The sequence below is a fragment of the Plecotus auritus genome (assembly GCF_963455305.1).
Source record: "Plecotus auritus genome assembly, chromosome: 1".
NCBI classification, from domain to species: Eukaryota; Metazoa; Chordata; class Mammalia; order Chiroptera; family Vespertilionidae; genus Plecotus; species Plecotus auritus.
The window spans coordinates 141586991-141612425 of record NC_137770.1 but is presented as its reverse complement, the minus strand read 5'-3'; the positions used below and the strand labels follow the sequence as shown (position 1 = coordinate 141612425).

Genomic DNA, 25435 nt, shown 5'->3' with positions numbered 1-25435 from the left:
TGTTTTAAAATCAAACTCCTTACCTCCATTCTACTCATGAGAATACAAGAACAGAAGGGTTCAGACACTTTGCTCAGCCACATGCTGGCACAGGATCTGCGGCAGCCCTAATATTTATTGGGCTTATACTAAGCAGTGAACTGTGTTACTGTATGCTAGGCACTGGGTTTAGCAGTTTTCATAAATTGTCTCATTTCATACAACAAACCGTAATATAAGCAATATTATTACTCTATTTATTATCTTATTGATGAGAAAACTGCACATGAAACATGACCAAGGCAGCATTTCCAAGGTAACGTGCTCAAGATCTCACAGATATTACGTTGAAATTGGTTCAAGCCCAATTCTGTCTCTTTCCAAAAGTTATACCTCCCAGTCACCATCCTAAATTCACTGTAGAATTACTTAGGATTCCTAGGAAATTACATCTTCTTCAGATTTCTGCCATGAACACGTTTTGTTAGATTTTGCAGTCTTTTATGTTTGTTCATTACCCTAGAAAGTCCCTCAGACTTATCATATCTCCCTCTCTCTCTCTCTCTCTCTCTCTCTCTCTCTCTCTCTCTATATATATATATATATATATATATATATGTAGATATATATAGATATACAGATACACACTGAGTGGCCAGATTATTATGATCTCTGAACGCATAATCTGGCCACACAGTGTGTGTGTGTGTGTGTGTGTGTGTGTGTGTGTGTGTGTGTGTGTGTATTAGAGGTCCGTTGCATGAATTCGTGCATGGGTAGGGTCTGGCTAACCTGGCCAGGGAGAGGGGACATGGGCGGTTGGCCAGCCTGCCTGCTGGTCGAACTCCTGGTCAAGGGGACAATTTGCATATTAGCCTTTTATTATATAGGATTATATAGGATATACACTGAGTGGCCAGATTATTATGCGTTCAGAGATCATAATAATCTGGCCACTCAGTATAGATATAGATAGATATTTTAATCCTTACCTGAGGACATGTTTTTATTGATTTGAGAGAGAGGAAAGAAAAGAGAGAGAGAGAGAGGGAGAGAGAGAGAAACATAGATGTGAGAAAGAAACATTGATTGGTTGCCTCTATAAGCACTTCAACTAGGGATGGAACCCAATCTAGGTAGGTGCCCTGACCAGGAATTAAACCATGACCCTTCAGTGCATGGGACAATGCTACAACCAACTGAGCCACACTGGCCAGGGCTTGATCCTATATTTTAAGATTATTGTAATATTTATAAAACATAGCATGACTTACAAAGTCTTACAAGGCTACCTAATCTTATTCCATCCTTAATATTTTGAACATTTTTAGAAATGAAATTATATTACAATTGGGTTTCTTAATGGAGAACTTTCTTTTTACCCCATAATAACCTAATACTGCTTTGGTCCCCAAGTTACTGATAATTCTGTCTTTAGGATAGAATTAATTCTAAAACTATTTTCCCAATATATGCTTTTGTTGTGTTTAGTTTTATGTCACACGGGCGACTACTAATTTTTGTTTCTTTTATGGTACTTTATTAAATCTATTAGACTTGCAGAAATCAATGCTCTTCCTTCTATCATTGATATTAGCTACACAATTGTTGTAATTTTTTTCAGACTGGTTATGTACAGCCACAGTGAGTTTGTACAAGGCACCCTGTGAGGCATATTGAAGAGGAACTGTGACAGAGCAATCAATGTGGAGTGTGTCGTGTGCTTAAATTTGGGATTTCAGCTGCTTCCTCCCAGCATGATAGATTGTACAAGGTGGGGCAAAAGTAGGTTTACAGTTGTTTGTATGGACAATAATACAATAGTTAATAAATAGTAGTACAAAAATAAACTTTCAGGTACTCACAACTGTAAACCTACTTTTGTACCCACCCTGTATTATTGTAGTCGCTTAATTCAATGCGCCCCCTGGTGGTGCAACTAATACATAATCAACGTGAGAAAAAATAATGGCAAAATTACAAGTATCAAGAGGCTATGAATCTAAATATGATCTTCTTATTCCCATTTGTAAGGCTCTCAAATGGATATTACATTGTTTTCTCATCTTGTTTTATATTCATCTGTAGCTACTTATATCATATTGGGGGGTGGGTAGAGAAAGGCATAAATAATTTGATACCAAACCTCCAGGTGACGTTTTAAAATAAGTTATTTTTTTATGACAAAAGTAATACATGTATATTCTAGAGATGTTAGAAATACTGAATAAAGAGTGAAAGGATAATTTACAACCTAATGACCCACATGGATTTACATTTTGGTGTATTGCCTGTTTTTCCTCTATATGTAGACTGAAAGAAAGCCTAACACATACCATTTTTCCCACTTAATTATATGGGTGAATTTCATTCTGCATTGTTACAGAGTTGGAATCTTCATTGTTGGTGATGGTTTAGTTGGATTGGTTCTATTGTGTACAACTTTGTAGATCATTGTAGATTATTTTCTTGAAGTTAATTGCTGGAAATAGAATGGCTGAATCAAAAAGATATGCAGAATTTTAAGGCATTTTATATTTATTGCTTGGTTATTTGTTAAAGTAAAGCATCTTTTTATTAGACTTTTTTTTTAAACTTGGAGTTTCTAACATTTGTATTCTTAGTCTGTGCCAGAAATTGTGCATTGTGTTTCACATGCCTCACTCTTCTTTAATTTTCACAACAACCTCGTGAAGTAAAAACTTTGTCCCCAGCCCTAACCCGTTTGGCTCAGTGGATAGAGCGTCAGCCTGCAGACTTAAGGGTCCCAGGTTCGATTCCGGTCAAGGGCATGTACCTTGGTTGCAGGCACATCCCCAGTAGGGGGTGTGCAGGAGGCAGCTGATCAATGTTTCTCTCTCATCAATGTTTCTAACTCTCTATCTTTCTCCCTTCCTCTCTGTAAAAAAATCAATAAAAATATTTTTTTTTAAAAACTTTGCCCCCATTTTACAGAGAAGGAAAGTCAAGATTGAAAAATTAAATACCTGTTATGTGACTTCAAAAGCAGGAAGATGATAGGTGTTAAGAAATTTTATAAAAATAGCACTTTGCATTCCTTGAATCTTGAACTCAGTGGAAACTAATAATGACAATTCTCCATAGAACAAAGAAGTTGAAGTGTCAACTGACAGTCATTGGCACCAATTCAAATGCCAGCAGAAATCCCCAATTTGGGGTGCAATGAAGAAAGAAATTTTATTTAGTGCAAACAGCTCAACTGTAATACAGCATGGTTGTGAAACAGCACTGCCTGGAACAGCTCGATAGTGCTGCAGTAGGCCATTTTCACTGCTGTGAGGCTGCCCCAGAGCCAGGCAGCCCTGCCCTCCCCCTCCCCCACCCCCCTCCCAAAATGCACTACTGCAGCCAGAGAGGAACTGGCTCATATGGACAGAAGTCCCCGTCCCTGGTTGCTAATTGGTCAGAATAGAGCAGATACGCTTGGTCAGAGCTGTGCAGCTCAGCTCCAATTGGATGGGAAAGCCTCAGTCTTATTGTTGATGTAGGACTCTGAGAACTCCTTTATAAGGGTTGGCTCAGGTGGTAAAAACACAGTGCAGGCAGGCAGTTTAGTGCGGAGGCTTCTCCGTGGAGTACAGTTTGCGTGAGAGGTCCCTGTGCAGAAATGGCTGCTAGGCTTTTGTTGTTGTTTTTTTATTTGAGCCCAGTTAGTTCCCAGGATCCCTTCTTCGTGTCTCTTTTTTTTTGGGGGGGGGGGGGGCTGGGGTGCGGGATGGGCGATGGGGACGGGGTTTCACAATGGTAATAGAGGAGGAAAAGGAAATAAATTTGGAAACATGATTAAAAATCTAAGTTTGGTCTCTGTCAATTAGGGCTTCATGTTAGAAGAAGAAATGCTGGACAACCAATGATTATTGTGTAATCATAGACTTTACGGGACTCCTAATATAAACATGATTTCACTAGATCTTGTAATTTTTTTCATGAATATATTTTCTTTAACCACAATTAGTCTCAAACCTGGTTAAATTGCTCCCAAGTAGTCAAAAGTTGACTAGAAGTAAAGTGATATCAGAAAATCTTCAATTTGTGAACAAAACCGAACCTTTTGTGAGTTTTTAAATTTTAGCAATCTCCAACATTCCTTAAAATTGATTTCTCATTGTTGCTTACCGGAGACCTACATTTCACTGTTGCCACCTTTATTGATACTCTTTTTATATTATGACTAGTGGCCCGGTGCACGAAATTCGTGTGTGTGTGTGGGGAGAGGGGGGTAGTGGTAGCCCGGCCTGTGCTCTCTCACAATTCAGTACCCCTCGGGGGATGTCCGATGGCCAGTTTAGAGGTTAGAAAAAAACCTTGTGAGAGAAAAAAACAAAACAAAACAAAACAGAGGCCCTCCAGCAAGGGTGGGTTCTGAGGAGCTAGGGCAGGGGTGGGCAAACTTTTTGACTCGAGGGCCACAATGGGTTCTTAAACTGGACCGGAGGGCCGGAACAAAAGCATGGATGGAGTGTTTGTGTGAACTAATATAAATTCAAAGTAAAGGAGCGGAGGGGAGAGCAAGAGAACTCTCCGCTCTTTCGGCTCCGCGGGCCGGATAGAACAGCCGAACAGGCCGGATCCAGCCCGCGGGCTGTAGTTTGCCCACGGCTGAGCTGGGGTTAACTTTCTGCGTGAAGATTCACCATGCCAAGGAAGAGGGGTGGAATGAGTGACTGTATGAGTGTGTGTGTGTGTGTGTGTGAGAGAGAGAGAGAGAGAGTGAGAAAGAGAGAGAAACACACACACACCCCCCAAAGACTCCAGACTCTTTTGTTCTAAAGCACAAAACTTTGCTTTCACTACATTTATCACATGTCTAAACACAAACCATCATGTACTTCAAGCAACATGTATTAGGGAAGAAGAATGCAGCCTTAAAGCAAAGAGTGGGGTGTCAGAAGTGAGTAACTCCTCTCGTCCCCCCAGCTGAAGCTCCTCGGAGGCCTGCCTCTTTGTGAATCCACATTTATCTCTTGGCGCGTGGGAGATTAGGGAGCGCAGCATTATCCTGGGAGGGGAAGGTCATGGGGACTGCACCTGTGGTATCGCCCCAAGTTTCATTTCCTCACCCTCCTGGGTTGCGTTCCACCCCACCACTGATCCGGTTAATGGGGTCGGAGGTCTGCAGCTGGACGCCTCCAGGCGGAGAGCGCGCTGGGGGCTGGGTGGTCCAGCTCCGAGGCTGCCTGTGGGCAATGGCTCCAGGTGTTCTGCCCCACGGCACCAGACTCAATCTGACTGGGTGCAGGGAGAGATTGGGTGGCTCTGCAGCAGGCAGCTCCGCGGCTAGCACCTTTGAACTGCATGCTGCTGGGGGGAAAAGAAAAGCCTCCCCAGAAAGAGGTTTTTTAAAAGCCTTCAGGGACCAGGAGGTTGGCTGGCCAGGGCCATCCTTCCCCTGGCTGCCGGCTGAGGACCCCGCCCCCCCAGCCACACCTGCCTTGGCCTGGTGCCTCCTGCCACCCACTCCTGATTCCCCATTCCCCGTTGGGAGGGACCAGGAGGTTGGCCGGCAGGCCCTGATCAGGGGATCGGGGTGGTAAGTGTGAGTCATAGCAACCGGTCATTCTGATCGTTTGGTCATTCAGCCTTAACAGTCGCTTAGGCTTTTATATATATATAGACTAGAGGCCCGGTGCATGGATTCGTGCACCCATGGCTGAAGGTGTAATCGCACCATTCCATGAGGAATCGGGCTCCCTCCTCTCTGGTTCTGGGGTGCGTCAGCCACTGCCAAGTCACCGCGTCGAGCATCTGCCCCCTGGTGGTCAGTGTGGGTCATATGTACCCAAGAGTCAGGTGGTCACTTAGCCTTTTATATATATAGATATAACTATTTTCATTATTTAAAACTCAGAAACAGATGTAGCAAAAGAAAGAATGTAAGTACCTAAGTATCACTCATTATTCACTGTTACAACTGCTGTATACTTATTGTTCATTTTTGCTTCTCCCTGCCTCATCTGTGCATTAGACATTTACCCCATATCTGCTGTTTTCTATCAGCTCTTCTCAGGCTCATCAGCATTATCTTTATTCTTCGGGAAGAAACTTGTGAACCCCCTTTCCTTAATGCCGCACTGAACCTGTCAAAGAAATCGCAAATAACCTTCAGTATAACCCCAGCATCTGTAGTTTCTCTTTGCCATTTTCTTCCTATAATAGTCATTGGGTTTATTAGGAGCCTTTGAAATAATCAAAGTGTCCTTCCGTTTAATTTTTACGGCATTATTATTTTTGACGCTCCAGCCATTTCCTTAAGGCGGTGAGTCTTGTATTTTCCCTGAATCTCGATGTAACCTTGTTATGTTGATAAAGTACTCGGTCATCATTACAATTCTCTGAAAATGGTTTGAAGATGCTCAGCTCCTTTCCCACCCACTCTTATTATTATTATTTTTTTTAGGAATAATTTTCTAGTTTATAGTCAAACCCATAAATCAGGCTTTTAAGTTCTACACACTTGATTTAACAAGAGTATGTGAGTGGCCTAATAAAATCCAGGGTTTTTTTCTCTGCTTTCTTACTCTAGAGCTCAAAACCTATAGGGCTCAAAACATTTCCACACAGATGAAGCCTGCTGAGAAGTGGAAAGGTTTTCTGTGAGTTTAATCTTGTAATCCTGAGAAAATGCATCTGTCATTATCGAGGCTACCGCTCCAGTGGCCTCCAGTTCTGGAGCTTTCCCTCCATTGAGTCTTCTGACAAGGACCATCGGCCTCTCTCCAGCACCCCTGGATCCTTGGGGCTCGGAAGCCCGGGGACTGTTCCTGCTTCTGCTTCCTTGACCTCGGTCAGAAAAGGCAGGAAAAGATGCAACCAGTGGAGTTGGGATTTGCTCCAAAGTTGGAAGCCTTTCACCTCTTGCCCCTACTTTCTTGAGTTTTAGATGATTCTGATCTAAAGTACTTCAGTGACTTTCCTTGTCCCCTTGGCCCAGGTATTCTCTCTTGTTGCAGGTTCCTCGACTGCCCATGGCCTGCAGAGGGAGGCTGGGGTCTCTGGCCACTGGCAGCCTCCTTGTCAGCAGGGCACTGGTCCCCTCCGCCCACTCCCATCTCCGCATCTCTGTGCTGGGCTGCGTCTCTCCTGGGTTCTCTACCCTCAGCCCATTTCACTCCCCATCTCCCTGTGGTGGAAACCCTGTGATTTTTTGTTCCTTTTTTTTTCGCTTGTCTGTCCTTAGCAGCTCTTCAAATCTATCACCCTGTTTTTATCTTACACTTTTATTTATCATGCACCTCCTCAGGGCTTTTATTATTTGTACTTTGGGATATTCCTTTCATAGTTGATGAAGCCTGTAAACTTCGGGGCAGGAGAACCAGAGGGCCCTACAGCAACCCTCACCTTTCTATCAAGAATATATTCACCTTGAAAAGGGCTTTTCTGACATCAGTTTAAGCTAATCATTCTTCTAATGTTGTCACTCCTATCTTCCCTTAAAAGTTCCTTTGAGTTCTTTCCCCTTCTTTAACCTCTAAGTGCATTCTGGGTAGAGTATTTTAGAACAGTTCTTGTCTGGAGACCTGTCTTTGTGCTTTTTGTCTTTTGGATATAATCGTTTTTATTCAGATGTTCTTTTTGTCATGGATAGTTGTGACCTAATATGTGTGAGACTAGGTTACAAATAATATAAAATTATTCAGAAATACACACATATATGTACATGTATACATTAATGGAATGGATCATGGATATTATGTAATTCAGTTAAGCTGGTATTTAGAGGCTTCATATATCTTAGTTATCCATATGGATATAGGCATCCCTCATTTTAGTGTGCTTTGCTTTATTACGCTTCATAGATACTGTGTTTTTTTGCAAATTGAAGGTTTGTGACAGCCCTGTGATTTTTAGCACTTATGTTTTAGTGTTAGCATTTTTACCAATAAAGTACTTTCTAATTAAGGTATTACATTTTTTAGACATAACATTATTGCACACAACATTGTATAGACATAACTTTTATATGCACTGAGAAACCAAAAAATTTGTGTGACCCACTTTATTTCAATATTCGCTTTATCATGGTGGTCTGGATCACACCTGCAATATCTCCGAGGTGTGCCTGTACATCTCAATGCATGTGCAGTAATATATGGAGTGAGCTGCCAAACCATGACACCTCATTGGCTGATTGCTTTCTCTTTCTTTTTAAGTGTGGTAAAATATACATGACATGAAATTTACCATCTTAATTAACATTTTTTAAGTGTACACAGTACATTAAAGTTAGGTACATTTACATTGTTCTCCAGAACTCTTCTTATTTTGCTATATTGAAACGATGCACATTAAACAACAATTCCCCACCCCCCTCCACTCCCAGCTTTTGGTATCATCCATTCTATTTTCTATCATTATGAATTGACTACTGTAGGTACCTCATTCAGTCTTTGTCTTTTTATGACTGCTTATTTCACTTTATGTTGTAACATGTGACAGGATTCCTTTTTAAGGAATTCCTCTTTAAGGATTTTTTTTTTTTAAGGCTGAATAATACTCCATTATATGTATACTAGAGGCCCAATGCATGAAATTCGTGCAAGGGTAGGCCTTCCTTCCCCCAGCTGCTGGCACCGGCTTCCCTCTGGCACCCGGGACCTGGGCTTCCCTTGCAGCCCTGGCTTCATCCAGAAGGTCATCTAGTCTAATTAGCATATTACCCTTTTATTGTTATAGATACCACACTTTTTTATCCTCTCATCTGCTGAGTTGCTTCTACCTTTAGACTATTGTGAATAACATTTAAATACTGACATAATAAACATGGTAAACTGACAAGCACACTCCAGAACCAGCCAGGTTCAGGTGTCAGAATACGTTCCCTGAGTCCTAATGCTGATCTCTGTTCTTGTAAGTATTCACAGTGGGTCTGATCGTGAGAAAGTTGTCATTCTGCGTGGCCAACCACAGCACAGAGCGCTGCACCTGCAGGCCTGTCTTTGGAGAACCAGCCCAGTGGCCAGTGCCACTCAGGCTGGCAGGCTGGGGCTTGCCACCGGCCCGGCCCGCGTTAGCCCTGGTATTTCATTCTGGCTCTGTAATCCCCCCGCAGCCTTGGGACAACCTCAGGACAATGGGCCAATCATGTGACATGTTCTGAAATGACAAGGTGATTTAGATGGGCTTGTGGCAGATATTTTAGAGAAAACTCATTGCCAGTCAAGCCTTTTATCGTTTGTCTTTAAAACCTAAAGATGGACCTGTCACCATTCTTTCTTTCTTTAGGGGGGAGAAGGGGTTAACTGTGCTACATTTTCATCAGGAACAAATAGATGGTCCCTTTGGTCAACCTGTTCTTTTCCTCTTCATGTTTTCACCCTTTCTTTTTTCTATTTTTTTTCTCTTTCTCCTGATATACAGGCTTTGCAGTGCATGCTGATCTCTCTCCAGGCAGAACTTGACATTCAAAGGTACTTGATGAAAATTGAATCATCTCAGCGAGTTAGTACTTTTCTTTTCTCTGCATTGAGTCGCATCTCACTTCCTGCCTTTTTACTCAACTGCGTGTGGCATTCTAATCCGTGTTGGCCACTATACGGAGAGCCTGTATTTTGCCTGGTCTGTCCCGAGTGCTGACTTAAATCTCTCAAAGCCAAATGCTTGCAGCATTCTGAAGTGTGCATTTTAAAATTGTGAGAGTTATTATTGAAATGAACACTAATTGCATGCTTGCTTTGAAATATTTTATTTTCCACAAGTTGAGCTGTGAATCAGCAGTAATGCAACAGCAGTTCAGAGACTGGGGCACAATCACCTGAAAAGCGGGCTCTCTAACAGGAGACTCCATCCTCAACAGCTACTCCGGGCAGCGCAGTCGTGGGAGTGAAGCAGAAACCTGCATCATTCTAAGTCTCAGAGCTCTAGAACTCTTTCTTTGCTCAGCTCTAGTACATTCAATTTGGGGCCCAGTTCATGTTACTGACATACATTTTAATAATAAAAATGGCAGGAACAGACACATTTATATAGAGCTTACTGTGTGCCAGGCACTGTACCAGGTACTTTACAAGCATTAACTTCTCACAGCAACTCCATGGGGGAGGCACAGTATGGTCCCCCTTTTACAAGGGAGGAAACTGAGGCACAGGTAAGTTAAGTACCTTGCCCAAGGCCACAAAGCTCTGTCAGTAACAGAATTGGGATTTGACTCTAGGCACTCTGGCCTCATATTTTTTCAACATATCATTTATTTCCTCAAAGTCCTCAATGTTCTCTGCTTCATCATAGGTGAGTTTAGAGTGATAAAACGAATGCAGCGGGAGAGTTTCCAATACCTGGATACCTGGCTTGGTATTGGACACCTGTGCCAACTTAGCACATAGCCACCCACATCCTTCTTGTCCCCCAAGCATGGGCTATTACTTTATTGTCTCCTGAAGCATACACAGGGCAGAACCGTTTGGTCTGGCCTGTGAGGCCTGAAACACACTGTGCTTAGGAAGGTCCCAGTAGTCCAACCTGTGGTCAGTCTTCAGTGACCACACTGACCCTTTTTCCTTCCCTTTTCTTAAAGCTCAGTCTCTCAGTTTTTATAGGGTAATAAGCTCAAATTAGAAAGCTCAAACAAAGAGACATAGAAGTAAAAGCTGGGCTAGAAGAAATACAGAGCATCATCCTCATACCCCACGCCATCTCAGTTCTGATGGTTCGGTTACCTTTTATTTTTTCCACGATTCTTAATTGTTCTCACATTTCCATAACTCACGCAAACTAGAAGCATCTTTATGATGGCCGCACACACACTGTGCACTCGGTAGAAATGCAGAGGAGGAAACGAAGCCATGGTGTGCTCTTCTCTACAATGGGGTACACTGCCACGTAGTCTTCTTTTCTGCTATCAGAACGAGATTTGACATCATGATGTGGGATTTTCCATTCATTGTGAGAAATACACAGTTTGGGGTCCCCTTCATTATTGTTTTCTTATGCTTAAAACAAATAAATTCTAAGTGCTGACACTTTACTTTTTGACGATAAATTTCACAGCAAATTTGGCAGTAAGTAATGAGGTATTAGAGAATTTTTTCAAGGTTTTTTTTTAAGCATTTACATACAAGTTACAATTAGCACCAGGTATATTACTTTGCTAACACCTAGCATTTTTATTTTGTATTTATTGAGAATATTTTAACTTACTTTCACATATACATTTATCAAATCACTCTTGTGATTCTGTAATGTGAGCAGACAAAAATGGTGGGAGTCGTTCCTAGTACTTGAACATGATTTAGACTCGGAGAAGGAGTGGGGTGAAAGTTAAGGGGGAAACGGAAGGAGCTCCTCCTCCCCTCTGGTAAAGGAGTAACTCTTAGGGCGTCTGCATGTGTCAAATTTTCTATTTTGAAAATGGAATTAACCATTTACCGACTTCACAAGACCAAGAAAAAGGCAAGGTGAGCTCGGTGAGAGATTGGTTGGTATCCTCCCCTCTCACCTAGGACCCCACAGGCCATGGGACCCGCCACCTCGAATTAAGTGTGGAGCAAAGCACCCAGCACCACCTGCAGAGAGTGCTGTTACATCAGGGAGCTAAGTGTCAGTTTATAGCTGACAAATTCCTGTGTGGATTTGCAGTTACCACTCACAACTATTCAAGTAAATATTATGATTCTTCTATAAAAGTGAGAACTGTAGTTCAAAATTAGGCCAGTGCATATCAGGATTGGAGTCTGCATTTGTGAAAATACTGTGAGCAAGACTCAAATCTTCTCATTCTAAATCCTATCTTCTTTCCATCTCTCCAAACCCTGGCATTCTTTCCTCTAGCAGAACTAGAGGGGAAAAAGACCCTTACCTGAGAAGCTAGTCAGAACTTTCACAAGGTGATTGTTCATTGTAAAATCAGTCCAGTGAAATGGGGAGGGCGGCTGGTGTGTGTGTGGGGGGGCGGGGGGGTTGGAAATGTGAGTTGGAAAGTAACAGCAAACTCTACTCCTAAGATGTCTGGAGAGGGTCTGGCCACAAGCACTTGGTGGCCTCAGCTTGGTGGCCTTGGGCACCAAGTGTCCCCTCTGACCAGCTCCAGGTGGCCTTCTTCATGTGGGGCTAGTGAGGACATCTTCAGCTCTGCCGTGACAGGCTGAGGGAGGTTGCTTTGCCATCAGGGAAAACCTCTTTGGTTTCACAAGGCAGTTAAGCTCTAGGGGCACCACCCCTGGGCTTGGGGCCCCACATCCTCTCCAAAAAGAACAGAGACCAGGCTGCAGGGATGAGCTTAATAATGGCTTGTGTCAGGAGGCCTTCTAAGGTGCACATTTTGCACTTTGTGTTCTGTTGGTTGTATTAGACTTGAGATTTCAAAGCCTGCAAGCAGGTCGCTTTTCTTTCATCGCTGTAATAACAGCAATCCTCACACGGCCACCTTTTGTCCGAGGCCTTTTAAGTGCATTCCTGGCTCTCTGAATGGCAGAGGCATCTGCTGCTTTGCTCCGGCCTCTCCCAGTGAGCACTGTGGGAGCCAAAACCGGTGAAACCGCTCCTTTGTTTATCATGCACACCTTCTTGTTTCAAAAATAAACAGAGAGACTGGTTGAGTCAAAGCAGCTGGCCATAAAGTGACTCTATCTGAAGGTGGATAAACTAAAAATCAAGAGGCCCAGGAAACAAATTTGTGAAGATAAACTGCGATTGGCTTGAGCATTAAATTTAGCTTCCACCTTTCCAATGTACATGACATTTTATGCACTTCTCATTGTAGGTCAAAGTAACACTTATTACTCCTTCATGAGGCAAACTTATTTTCCTGTTTCAAATTCTGAAAGAAACATGGTTTGCTCATGCCTTCATGAAAGGGACATTGATGTATTGGCATAACAGGTCAGCAAGAAAATAGCAGTATTCTTCATCAGGTCTTTTGTTTTGTTCCTTCAAGAGGAAAACACAACACTAAATAATAATTGCAGGAAGGCGTGCCTGAAAGGGCTGGGGGGCTGAGTTAATGAGATTCATATTTGGAATTGCTCAGGGTGTAACTTTCTAACTTGATGGAAGGATGCTAAACGGTGATGATGGTGAGCTAGGCCTTCTTTATCTTCTTTAAATAGCTTTATCTTATTATGGCTTTAGGGGAAAGTCAGAGAGCAGCCAAATTCATGGTGCTATTTCAGAAGCAAGTCTATGTTATGTTACAGGTAGGACACCAGGTCAGCAGGTAGCAGGTTAACATCTAATTCCAGAAGTGGAAGAGGCTGCAACCCCTGCACCACCCGCCCCCCGCCCTCGCCCCTCACCCCCAGGGACCTGGTGAGGAGCCCAGGCCCCATCTGCAGGGCAGCCGGCTTTTGTTGCCCCTCCAGGCACAGCCAAACCTCTTAAAGAAAAACGAAGGAGAATCATACCATCTACACACTATGAAGGGGTTGAAAATTTGAAACTATTCAAGGAATTATAGAAAATGGTTAAAATTTTTTCCTGGAGTCAAATTTTATGAGCCTTACCGCAATGGTGTCAGAACTACAGAGGTGAGAGTTTGTCTTTTTAAAAGGTTGATGTTATCTGCATGTCCAGAATTTATTTGACAGCTTTTGGCTCTTCTCTCTTAACTGTATCTTTTTTGAAATTGGAAGTCCATACTGTTCTAGATTCCTGCCGCATTGTGTACGGCATGGAATGAAGCTGTGTCTGTGCCCGGGTTCCCCATACCTTTGTGCCCTCATGCCAGGGGCCATCTATAGGGCGGCTTCCTTTCCCCTGGGACCTAGTCGTGCACCTGCACAGGAGAAGACAGGGATAGCAGGGGCACCTTCAGGTCACCACAGACAAGAGTCCTCTGGTTTCTCAGTGCTCCTCTGGTCCACTCTTTTAACTGAGCCTGCCTGCTCAGTAATTCTCTGAATTACCAAAGCAATCTATTCTCATTTTGGAGATATAAGGAAAAATGTACATTACTCAGAACACTGCCATATAAAGAAAACCAATGCTTATATTTGGTATTGTTTCCATTTCTTGTTCTTAAAAAAAAAAATCCTTTAAAAACACCTTGATTGTGACTGCATAGAATTCCATAGTATGTCTATCCACATTGTAAGTTGTTAACCAGACTTCTAAATTGTTTCTACATTTATTTGTTCTGTTAAAGATGTAATGTGTGAAGATTTTTCCCTGCCACTCTAGTACAGGGAAGTATGGCTTTTCTTAATTTTTACAATTCTAATTAAACTGGCTTGTCTTCCGCAATCATTGAAACTTGTATTTGCATTCCATTGGGTCATAAATAAATCTTAGGGAGCACTAAATAAAACTAGGTAAGGCCTCTGAGCCTTTGATTCTGGAGGGCCGCTCTAGGTTCATTTTCCAAAAGCCTTTGCTTTCTAAGCCGAGCCTGTGGAGAGGGACCTCAGGGTGGCCTCTGTGGCAGAGAGACCCTGTTAACAGCCCTTTCCCCGGGGACGACCTTGAAACACAAAGAATTGGCAGTTTTCCCAGGAACTTGGGGAGAAGCGTAGATGTTCCATAATTTTTGTTTGTTTGTTTGTTTGATGCTGACAACTACAAGGACAAGATAAAATTAAGAATATCTCAAAAGATTAATCTGACACAACTCAAAAGCGTAGCTGTGCTGTGTGGTGCCCCTTTAAATAATGAGCAAGCCTCCTTTCCTGCACAGGTGTCCTTGTCATCTGTTCCTTGGCATGTGTAGAAGGGGCTTTGCATGGCCGCGTGGGGTGGCAGGGGGGCCTGCTTGGCTCACTTGGCTCCGTGCAGTGCCTGCCTCGCCGCATGAATGCCTGTGGCCGGCTCCAGACAGGAAGGCAATGGGCAGTGACCACTTGGCATCACCGCCTTTCCAGAGTTCTGACCTGATAATGGAGCAACAGGCCCGGTGAAGGAAACGTGGAAACAAACGACACGGTCGTACTTTGCTCAACTGCTGAATCGTCTGATTTTACTCCAGACCAAACATCTTTCTGTTTTCACAGGTGAAAATCGTGAAAAATGGCTGGACACTCTTTTAGTGGAAAGGAGGGAGGGAAGAGTTGAAATATTACCCTTGTAGAAACAGGGTTTAAGCTGAGTTTATCAAAGATAATTTATCAGAATAAACCTTGAAGAAAATGCTTCCCATTTATCCAAGCTGGGGAAAGGAAATAATTTTCAGAGCGAAATTTATGACAGGAGAGATTGTGAGAACCTCAGATACACACAGTTGGATGTTGGCTTTGAGGTGGGGGTTTGTGTAGATACATCCTCACAGTGTTAGGCCCAGAAGTGCCCGGTTACCAGTCAGCCTGGCACGTGCCCACAGATTGCTTGCATGAAGCGCCCAGGTATACCCTAAACACTCAGCTGTGTGTTTACCAGTAGCAAGACGCCTTAGAGCAGTGGTCGGCAAACCGCAGCTCGCGAGCCATGGTTTGCCGCTCTGTCGACTAATGAGTTTGCCGACCACTGCCTTAGTGCTTGCACCAGGTTTTCTACGAAACACAAAAACTGATTTCTTCTCCTCTAAGTCTCTAGTTCCAGGCCCACCCCAGAGTTTCATAATTGTGCTGCGACTAAGTACAGCTCTCTCGTACAGTGGTCTCGCTCCCACACCCATCTGCCATATTCTAGAGCTGCTGATGTCATCAGTCTATTCCCCGATGGGCCGTCAACCTGAGATCGGCACCGAGGAGACATGGGCTCCGGTTGCCTTTTTCTGGCCCCGGCCACAGAAGTGTGGGAAGTAGCCAAAGAGCCACATGGAGACGGGCCTGGGCCCGCTGCTCCAGAAGCACACCTGGCTCCAACCCACCTGAGCACAGCAGGTGGCTGGCCTGAAGGGAGAGGCTCTCAGCTGATCCAGCTCCCTGGGCTGGGCTTCTGTAAGGTGGCGGGGACAGGTTGGAATCCTGGGATGGCTTCTGAGAGCTCTTTGTCTTTCTTCCCATCCCCAGACCCAAACCCAGCAGAGGCCTTAGACTTTGAAAACAAGGAAAGGCCAAGAAGGGAGGAAAGTGCCTGCTCTGTGGTTCTAGAAAAGACTCTGTATGCAAAGTTAGAAGCTTAAACCTTCCATCGTGACAATTTGTTCTCCCGGGGCTAGAGGGTTGTGGAGCAGGAATGGTGGAGAAACCTCAAGTCTGGAATGACCCATTGTTGGCTAACTTCTAATATTCTGCTCCTTGAATCCTTTCATCAGAGTGCCGAATAACTAGAAAGTTCTCTTAGTTCAACTCAGAATGTTCACTAGGATTGAGTTGAAAGCTTCACAAGTGCAAGCAATGGGGCGAAAGAGTCTGAATGTCTGACTAAATTAACCGTGTGAGTTAATGAGTGTTGGGATAATGAGTCATCCCAAATACATTTCCATGGGGGATGCTTCATTATATTTCCTAATACTCTGTGGCAAATTGGGCATTAATTAGGATAAAGTGAAACTTCGGTAAGGCGATGTTGAGTTTTCCTCTCTAAATATAATCTCAAGCGAGTGGGCTCACCAGACACCCCACGGTTCCCCACAGTTAACACATTACAAAAAGCTATGTTTGCATGTTTCATTTTCTGGACCTCAGTATTTCAATTTAGAGTTTGAAAGGTCTGGAAAATGGAAATGGAAAAAAAAACACACCATCAATGCTTCTAGCTCTTTCTTCAACACTGCAAAGAATAAGAATAAATTTGATCTAGCATAGCATAATGCTCATGGTGAGCAATCCAGCAAATATCTCTTCATGATGATAAAAATGCAAGGATGGCAGTCCTTTAAAAAGTAATGTTGTGCAACTCTGTTGCATGCACTTGAAACAAATTCGGAAACTAGATCCTAGCGCTAGCTTGCTGCATATTTCTTTTTAAAATAATATGTTTTTATTGATTTTTAGATAGAGAGGAAGGGAGAGGGGGAGAGAGATAGAAACACCAATGAGAGAGACATACCAATTGACTGCCTCCTGCACACCCCCTACTGGGGATCGTGCCCTGACCAGAAATTAAACCCGGGACCTATTGGTCCATGTGATGACACTCAGCCCACTGAGCAACACCAGTGGGGCACTCACTGCACATTTCTATAGAGCAAGAGCTATAGGGTAAACAATTGGAAGAAAATCTCAGTAAACAAAAGTTTTCTGAGTGACATGATTTCTTCTTTGTGTGGTATATATCTTTGAGTTAGGAAATTTTAGTCCTGAAAGGACTAACTTCCAACAAATTCAACTTTGTCTTACAGATGAGAACAGTGACTTAATGAGGTTATATGTTGTTCAGTTTTTGTAGAAAACAGAACTAGAGTCAACATCTTTAGACTCCGGGTTAAATGTCAGCTGTGGAATTCTACAGATTTGATCCCAGTTCCCACACTTGCTAGAATTTCAGGCTTAGACTCTAGTTTTCTCAGTGAAGTTGCAATGAGGGTTAAATGGGATTACCACATGTCAGTCGTGCAGCAGGTACTCTATTTGTTAGTTCCTTTCTCCCTCCCTTCAACCCTTCATTAAGCAGAAAAGATTTCCAGAGAGTCTGTGCAGGCTGCAGAGGAAGCAGAGAGGAGACCTGCGTGACGCCTATTACCCCAGTGTCTCCTGGTAACAGAAAGCCATCCTTGTAGAAGACAAGAGGCAAAGGGACAAGTGGGGTTCCGGTAGCCTGGCTATACAGACCACACTTTTCTGCGTGACTCCCAATGGCTTCCCAGTTGGGTTTGTAGGCTTAGGGTTGCCTGATGGTTTGGGGAAAATTCTATAAGATTGTGATGGAAACAGAAGATTGCTTGGTGCCATCGGTCCCCATGAAGGCTTATGGACCCTAAAGTCCTGCTCAGGTGACTTGGAGAGCATTTCTGCCATCAGATGCTTCACGCTTCTCTCCACGTAGGGACAGCCCTTCACTCAGCAGCTCAGGGTGGAAGCTCCCCGTGCCACGCTGTAGACTGCATGACTGAGCAAAGGCTGCACCTGAGCCACAGTGGGAACAGTAACTCCCAACAGAAGGACTTCCTAATTAGGCCAAATCTGAGGTCATATGAACATCACATTCTTCCCTTTTTTGAAGTAAAATGTTTTTCTTATAATAATAAGGATACCATGCAGAGTGATACTTTCCATGGAAAGAGCATTTTTGTATGTCCCTGACTCCACAAAATAAAAATCGTGGTAACCCTATATTATACCTTCCCCCATATATTTTTAAAGAAAGTTTAATCCTTGAAATACAAAATTATGGGCATTATTGCTCCAGTCTCACTTTCGTCATGGTTACTACTAATATTATAGATGTGTGAGCATCATAGCAGCCTGGGCAAGTGAGCTGCTAGAATTGGTCTCTGTCAGTGATGGCTTCTTTGCAAGGCACAGAGTCATCTTAAGGAGGCAAGAGCATACAATGGAGTAAAGACAGTCTCTTCAATGAATGATGTGTGGGAAATTGGACGGGTACATGCAAAAAAAATGAAACTAGACCACCAACTTATACTATACACAATGGTAAACTCAAAATGGATAAAAGACTAAAATATAAGTTGTGAAACCATAAAAATCCTATAAGAAAACATAAGCAGTAAAATCTCAGACATCTCACATAGCAGAATTTTTGCTGATATATCTCCTAGGGCAGTGGTTGGCAAACTGCGGCTCGCAAGCCACATGCGGCTCGCGAGCCACGGTTTGCTGCTCTGTTGACTAATGAGTTTGCCGACCACTGTCCTAGGGCAAGAGAAGCAAAGGAAAAAATAAACTAATGGAGTTATATCAAAGTAAAAAGCTTTTGCACAGCAAAAGAAACCACCATCATAATAAAAAGGGAACCACTGTATGGGAGAACATCTGATAAGGGGCTACTTTCCAAAATATATAAAGAACTCATATAACTCAACAAAAGGAAGACAAGCAATCCAATTAAAAAATTGGTAAAGGAGCTAAATAGACACTTCTCCAAAGTGGACATACAGAAGGTCAAGAGACATGAAAAAATGCTCAAAGTCACTAATCATTTGAGAGATGCCAAATAAAATGATTTCACACCTGTCAGAATGGCTACCACCAGTAAATCAATAAACAACAAATGCTGGAGAGGATGTGGAGAAAAGGGAACCCTAGTACACTGCTGGTGGGAATGCAGACTGGTGCAGCCACTATTGAAAACATTATGAAGTTTCCTCAAAAACTTACTAGTAAAAAGGGAACTACCATTTGACTTAGCAATTCCACTTCTGAGAATATACCCTAAGAATCCCAAAACACCAATCAGAACGAATATATGCACCCCTATGTTCACAGCAGTATCATTTACAATAGCTAAGATCTGGAAATAGCCCAAGTGCCCATCAGTAGATGAGTGGGTAAAAAAGCTGTGGCACATTTACACCATGGAATTCTATGCAGCTGTAAAAAAGACAGATCTCTTACTCTTTGAGACAGCATGAAGGGACTTAGAGATTATTATGCTAAGCAAACTACGCTAGTCAGAGAAAGACAAATATCACACGGTCTCACTTATATGTGAAATCTAATGAGCAGAATAAAGTGATGAACAAAATAGATCCAGAGACATGGAAGCATGGAACAGACTGACAGACCTCAGAAGGAAGAGGGGGGCAGGAAGAGATTAACTGAAGAACGTGTATGCATATATGCATAGCCCATGGACACAGACAATAGTGCAGTGAAGGCCGGGACGGGGGGAATGGGAGCCAGGTGCGGGGGGGTGGGGGGGGAGGGGAATGGGGGAATTTATAATACTCTAAACAATAAAAATAAATTTAGTAAAAACATACATTGCTATTTTTAAAAACTAGTTTAAACACAACAAATGGAAGAACCTCACTCTGTACTGGAGTCAGGAACTGCAACTCTTGGGGGGTCCAGATAGCTCCTTTTTTTTTTATCTTTCAGGCTTTTCAACTGGGGCCAAGGGCGTCTCCTCTCCATTTTCCTATACAGATCTGCTTCATCCTTTCCTTGTATCTTTTTTTTCTGTTTCATGTTCCCTGCCCATTTCAGCCGCAGCTTCATAGGATCTCACACTTCAAGTTTTTAATAGACACTGACCAATAGCTCCTCTGTCCCAGGTCTGCATTCCAGGGGAGAGAAAATGATTAGTTTAGGCAAGAACAGGTGACCATGGCTTGGTCCTGGCACCTGAGATGGGGCTGGGAGTGGCGTGCATATACTTTTATTGTTCAAACCAGCATATGTATGAGAGTGAAAGGGGGTTACTACTAATAGGTACATTAGAACAACAGGTGCAAAGCAGAACGGTGTGGGGAAGCTGCAGTATGTTTACTCTATGTACGAAACATTGGGCTTCAGGGGCTTGTTCATGTGGGCAGGGAAGTAGTCCTTAGAGAAGGGGAACATGGTTTAGGGGCAGGAACCCTTTAAAAAATGGCCGTCAACAACAAAAGTGGAACTTTTTAATATATTCAGTATTACTGGAGAGGCTGCGGGAGGCATAATCCTGCCAATTTGGGACTCAACTGCTATTGGACGATGTGTATCTGTTAGCTTAGTTGAGAGAGCAGAGGAAGATACCTGCTCCCATTCCTCAGAGCGTGCATGGTTGGGGAAAGCTTAGCCTCCCCACCTTCTCTTGTGGGCCCCTTGAGTGCATGAAGGTGTGAGAAGGCGAGCCTGTGACCTTGCTCCGGGCACCCCTTAGCGCTTCCTCCCCCATGTTCTTCCTCCTCACCCAACCTACCCTTTAATCTCCGCAGCTTTTCCCCAAAACCCATTCTGCACTTACAGTGACACGCCTCTTAGTTCTTCTTGTCCAGCTGTTACATGTATATTGTCCTTGGCCCCAAACTATCACTTAAATGCATCATGAGCTCAAGAGCCATGTGCAACACTTCTAACCCTTGAAGCCTAACCCTGCGCTGAGTAGTGAGTCCCTGTTCCAAATGCTTTTTGACTTTTCAAAAATCACAGGGTGTTTGACACAATTCAGCAATTTCCATTTTCCTTTCTCTGAACTAAGTGATGTCTCAGCAGTGAGCTGACATCAGAGGGGAGGTACCGTGTGAGGAGATTGCTAATATGCAAGATAGTTTGCAGTGGGAAAGTGAATGACATAGAATGAGAGAAGGAGTTTATATTTGAAACTGAGTGGCTGTGTACAGGAAGTTAAAAATAAAGATTTAGCCCTTACATCCTTATTTTTATACATACTACCACCATGAGGACCCTGAACAAGAAGTGAAATTGAATTCTGATGTTCTTCAAGGATTATTGCCTCTTGCAATGGAAAACGACAACTCGCGAATGTCTCCGATAGGCTGCGAGGGTGACCAAATGGCAGAGGTTGTACGTGAAGCCATGCTGCATCAAGTCATATCATTCCTTAGCTATTTTGCTAAACTGAATATTTTTTTTAAGTCAGGGATGAGGACATCTAAGCTTGATATTCTGCTGAGCATAGTGACCAGGTTCATTGCCCAGCATACTTCATTGAAGACCATATAAATTTATGCAAATTTTGACGAGCTGCACAGTGATGTATGGTTGGCTTTTCCTTTCAAATGATACTCTTTGAGTGCCACAGCCAGATCTTAATCTCCAGAGCAGAAGCAAACTTCATAAGAAATAAATCTGGCAATAAACCACTTCGGAGGCTTGCACAGAAAAATTAACCCAAAGACACAATTTAACCGTTAATGGGTGTCCTTTTTGGCCCTGTTCTTGGCATGTCTTCTGAGCTGAGAGTTTTCTATGGAACTCCCAGGTTGGCCACGTCCCACAATTAAGTGGTGCAGGTGCTGTGTGCTGACTTCATTCCTATTTCCCCCCCTGGAAAGGTCCTGAGCGGTGCAGCCATGTGCAGGCATCTACATAACACAATAGCACTCCTGCCAAGAGGGGGGTCCTTGTAGTTTTAGGAAGAGAGATGGAAAAGAAGCTGATCATCGACCCTCAAAGAGTTCTCCTGAGTATCAGGCACATCTGGACATCCCTGAGAGCTCTGTAGCAGAGCTTTGAGGCAGCTCCAGCTATGTAATCGTCAGTGTACCTTGTTGACATTTATGAGCTTCAGGACAGCCAAAGTGGAGCATGAAACCAATCACAAAACCCTTTCGAGGACGGGGCCCCGTGTGATTGCTCAGCCTGTACATCCACAAGCTGGTCCTGCCTTGAGAGTTAAGTGCCTTGGTGCCTCACTTCAAAATGCATTGACATCCTCAGGAAGATGAAGGAATGCAAAGAAACAAACAAAAAAATGGCTACCAGGGAAACTAACCGAGTGTGTGTGTGTGTGTGTGTGTGTGTGTGTGTGTGTGTGTGTGTGTATAATGCCTAGATCCCACCACCAGCCCATCAGTACCTTTGGCATCTCCTGAAGTGAAAACTCATGTACTTGATTAACACTGATCAGTTTGCCTCCTGGAAGGTGCCTGGAGTCATGTAATGCAAGTCAGGGGCAGGCGGTGGGAGGGGAAAGCCGAGGTAACATTCATTCAACCTAATCCCATTTCACTGCCTTCCTTTCTCTGACTTTCTACATGGACTAGTACAAGCTGCAGCCTCTACACAACAGCAGAGTGATCTTCTAAAAACAGTATCTGTCCTGGCCCCCTGCCCCCTTTCCCTGCCTAAAATACCTACATGATATTCTGGTACCTTAGAGTCCAATTGAGAATTCTCACTCAGATTCCAGGCTGTGTGTGTTCTGATCAGCTGGATTTCAGCCACATCAAGCTTCCAGCGCTTGCCACTTCTTTCTGCCTCAGGCATTTTGCACATACCATTCCCTTCACCTGGAATGGCTTTTCTGTTTTTCATTCCTCCCCCTTGGTTTCCCCCTTCTCACCAACTTCCCTCTTTCTTGAGATCACAGTTTACATGCTTTTCCAACCCTCCACCCATATACATTCCCCACCCCAACACCACCAGCAGTTTGAATTATACACTCTCATTGCACCTTTAATTTGTGTTAATGCCTGTCACCTGGCTAGTCTGTGAGCACCATGAGGGTGGAGTCATGTCTGTTCTGTGCATCATTCTGTCCCCGGACCTGGCATAGCTCCTGGAACATGGTGGGTGCTCAATAGGTGTCTGTTGAAAGTATGAGTGGATGTTCCACACAGTTCACAGTTTACACTTAATTATATAATATCTTGAGTTATTTGTTGTCCTTCGCTAATTTCACTGATTAGTTTTGAAACTATGACATCAGGCCACATTTCTGTTTTTCTGCATCTTCCACAGTGCTCAGCTGGTAGTAATGGTCAAGGAATGTTTTTGATTAAAAGCTTTAAGCATTTTACACATTCAACTTTCTGCCATTATAGTATAGATAACTAAGAGAGAAAATCAATTATGTATTTCATATGTATTTTATTATACACTAGAGGCCCGATGCACGAAATTTGTGCACTGGGCGTGGTGTCCCTCAGCCCAGCCTGCACCCTCATCAATCTGGGACCCCTCGGGGGATGTCTGACTGCCCTGTGGGATAGGGCCTAAACCGGCAGTTGGACATCACTCACAATCTGGGACTGCTGGCTCCTAACCGCTCACCTGCCTTCCTGCCTGATTGCCCCTAACCACTTCTTCCTACCAGCCTAATCACCCCCAACCCCTCCCCTGCTGGCCTGATTAACACCTAACTGCTCCCCTGCCAGCCCGATCTCCTCCAACTGCCCTCCTCTGCCAGCCTGATCTCACCCCCAACTGCCCTTCCCTGCCAGCCTGATCTCACCCCCAACTGCCCTTCCCTGCCAGCCTGATCTCACCCCCTACTGCCCTCCCCTAAAGGCCTGATCTCACCCCCAACTGCCCTCCTCTGCCAGCCAATTTGAACGTTTATTTTTTAAAAAAAAAATACATTTTATTGATATTTTACAGAGAGGAAGGGAGAGGGATAGAGAGTTAGAAACATCAATGAGAGAGAAACATTGATCAGCTGCCTCCTGCACACCTCCCACTGGGGATGTGCCCACAACCAAGGTACATGCCCTTGACCGGAATCGAACCCGGGACCCTTCAGTCCGCAGGCCGATGCTCTATCCACTGAGCCAAACTGGTTTCAGCCTCTGCCAGCCAATTTGGTTCTGATTGGTCAGTTTCTATGCCAGTCAGTGTTAAATCTCTGCCTCCTAGGCTGCCATTGGCTCCTCATCGTTGACCCAGATTTGGTTCTGATTGATTGGTTTCTATGCCTGTCAGCATCTCAGGGCCTATCAATGGGGCCTGATCAGAAAGGCAGGGCTGATCAGCAGCCCCGGTGGAGGCCTGGGGAGAAATGGAGGCGCGGCTGCTGACCAAGCATGGAAAGAAAGAGAGAGGCAAGTGCTGATCAACAGCTGCCACAGAAACTATGGATCAGACCCTGCTTCTCTCTTCAGCCCTCTCTCTGGGCCTGATTCGCAGCCCCGTCAGCAGCCATGGCAACCCAGCACTGACTGCAGGACTGACTTCCAGTTGGTCAAGCCTTCCAGTTGTTGTGGATGTGACGGACCCAGGGTTTTTATATATTAGAATACTTCTGCTGATGGGTGAGGTAATAACCAAAGCTAGACATAATCTTATTTATTGGATTTGTGCCTCAAAAGAAAAATACAACTATGATATAAATCTCCCTCTCACAATCTTAGGTTATTGATTTTGGAAATGGTCTTGATATAAGGACTGGTTGTGTTCAGTGTACTCTGGGATAAATGCATCATCCATTTAAGTATGCAGTCATGACCCTCTAATGACAGGGATATGTTCTGAGAAGTGTGTCATTAGGCAATTTTGTCCTTGTGTGAATATCATAGAGTGCACTTACACAAACCTGGATAGTGTAGCCTCCTACACACTACGCTGTCATGTATGCAGTCCATCATTGACCAAAATGTTATTTATTATAGGGCATGTGGCAGTATATAAGTGCACACAGTTCCATGTGTTATGATAACAACTGGCAAAAGGAGTTGATATGCTGTCATTCTTTCCTATGATGTGGCTTGTCCTCAACTCCTTGTCCAAAATGGAATTTGTAAGGTGGATGTTCACTGATAAAAATATTAATGGGATGCTGAGGGGCAATATGTTTTTCTCAATAACTTTTACAACTGGAACTTTGACCCTCTGGGTCTCTAGTCCTATCCAGTCTTTCTGATGGACTTCTTCCTCTTGCTATGTTGTTTTTGTAGATTGAAGGCCTTGATAGCATTGAACATATTTTTAGTATAACTAATAATAGTTTATTTTCCGACTTTCTTTCAAATGCCTTTTGTAGACAAGAAGCCCCAAACTGTCTCACAGTCCTCAGCCTCCCAGCTTGGGCGACCCGGTGGAGCATTTATCCGAGACTTCTGGTGACTCTCTGGAAGCCATGTCTGAGAGCGAAGCTCCAAGTCCTTTCTCCAGAGGCAGCCGAACTCGAGCGAGCCTTCCGGTGGTGAGATCAACCAACCAGACGAAAGAAAGATCTCTGGGTGAGCCTCAAAAAGCAGTTTCTGATGTCTCTTTATTACTGCGTGTGTCTTGTTTTTATACTTCTGAACACATACTCCTGCAATGGAACGTTAAAGTGATCTCAA

The 25435-nt window shown here is 43.7% G+C and overlaps 1 protein-coding gene across 7 annotated transcripts in view; it reads left to right on the top strand.

Moving 5' to 3' along the window:
- KIAA1217 overlaps positions 1–25435 on the top strand; it is a 315669-nt gene that overhangs the window by 138224 nt on the left and 152010 nt on the right. For all 7 annotated transcript variants that reach the window (XM_080661410.1, XM_080661413.1, XM_080661411.1 and 4 more), the window contains exon 3: positions 25132–25330. In XM_080661410.1, the coding sequence (XP_080517536.1) occupies positions 25132–25330 (199 nt within the window). The remainder of the gene's footprint in view (positions 1–25131; positions 25331–25435) is intronic.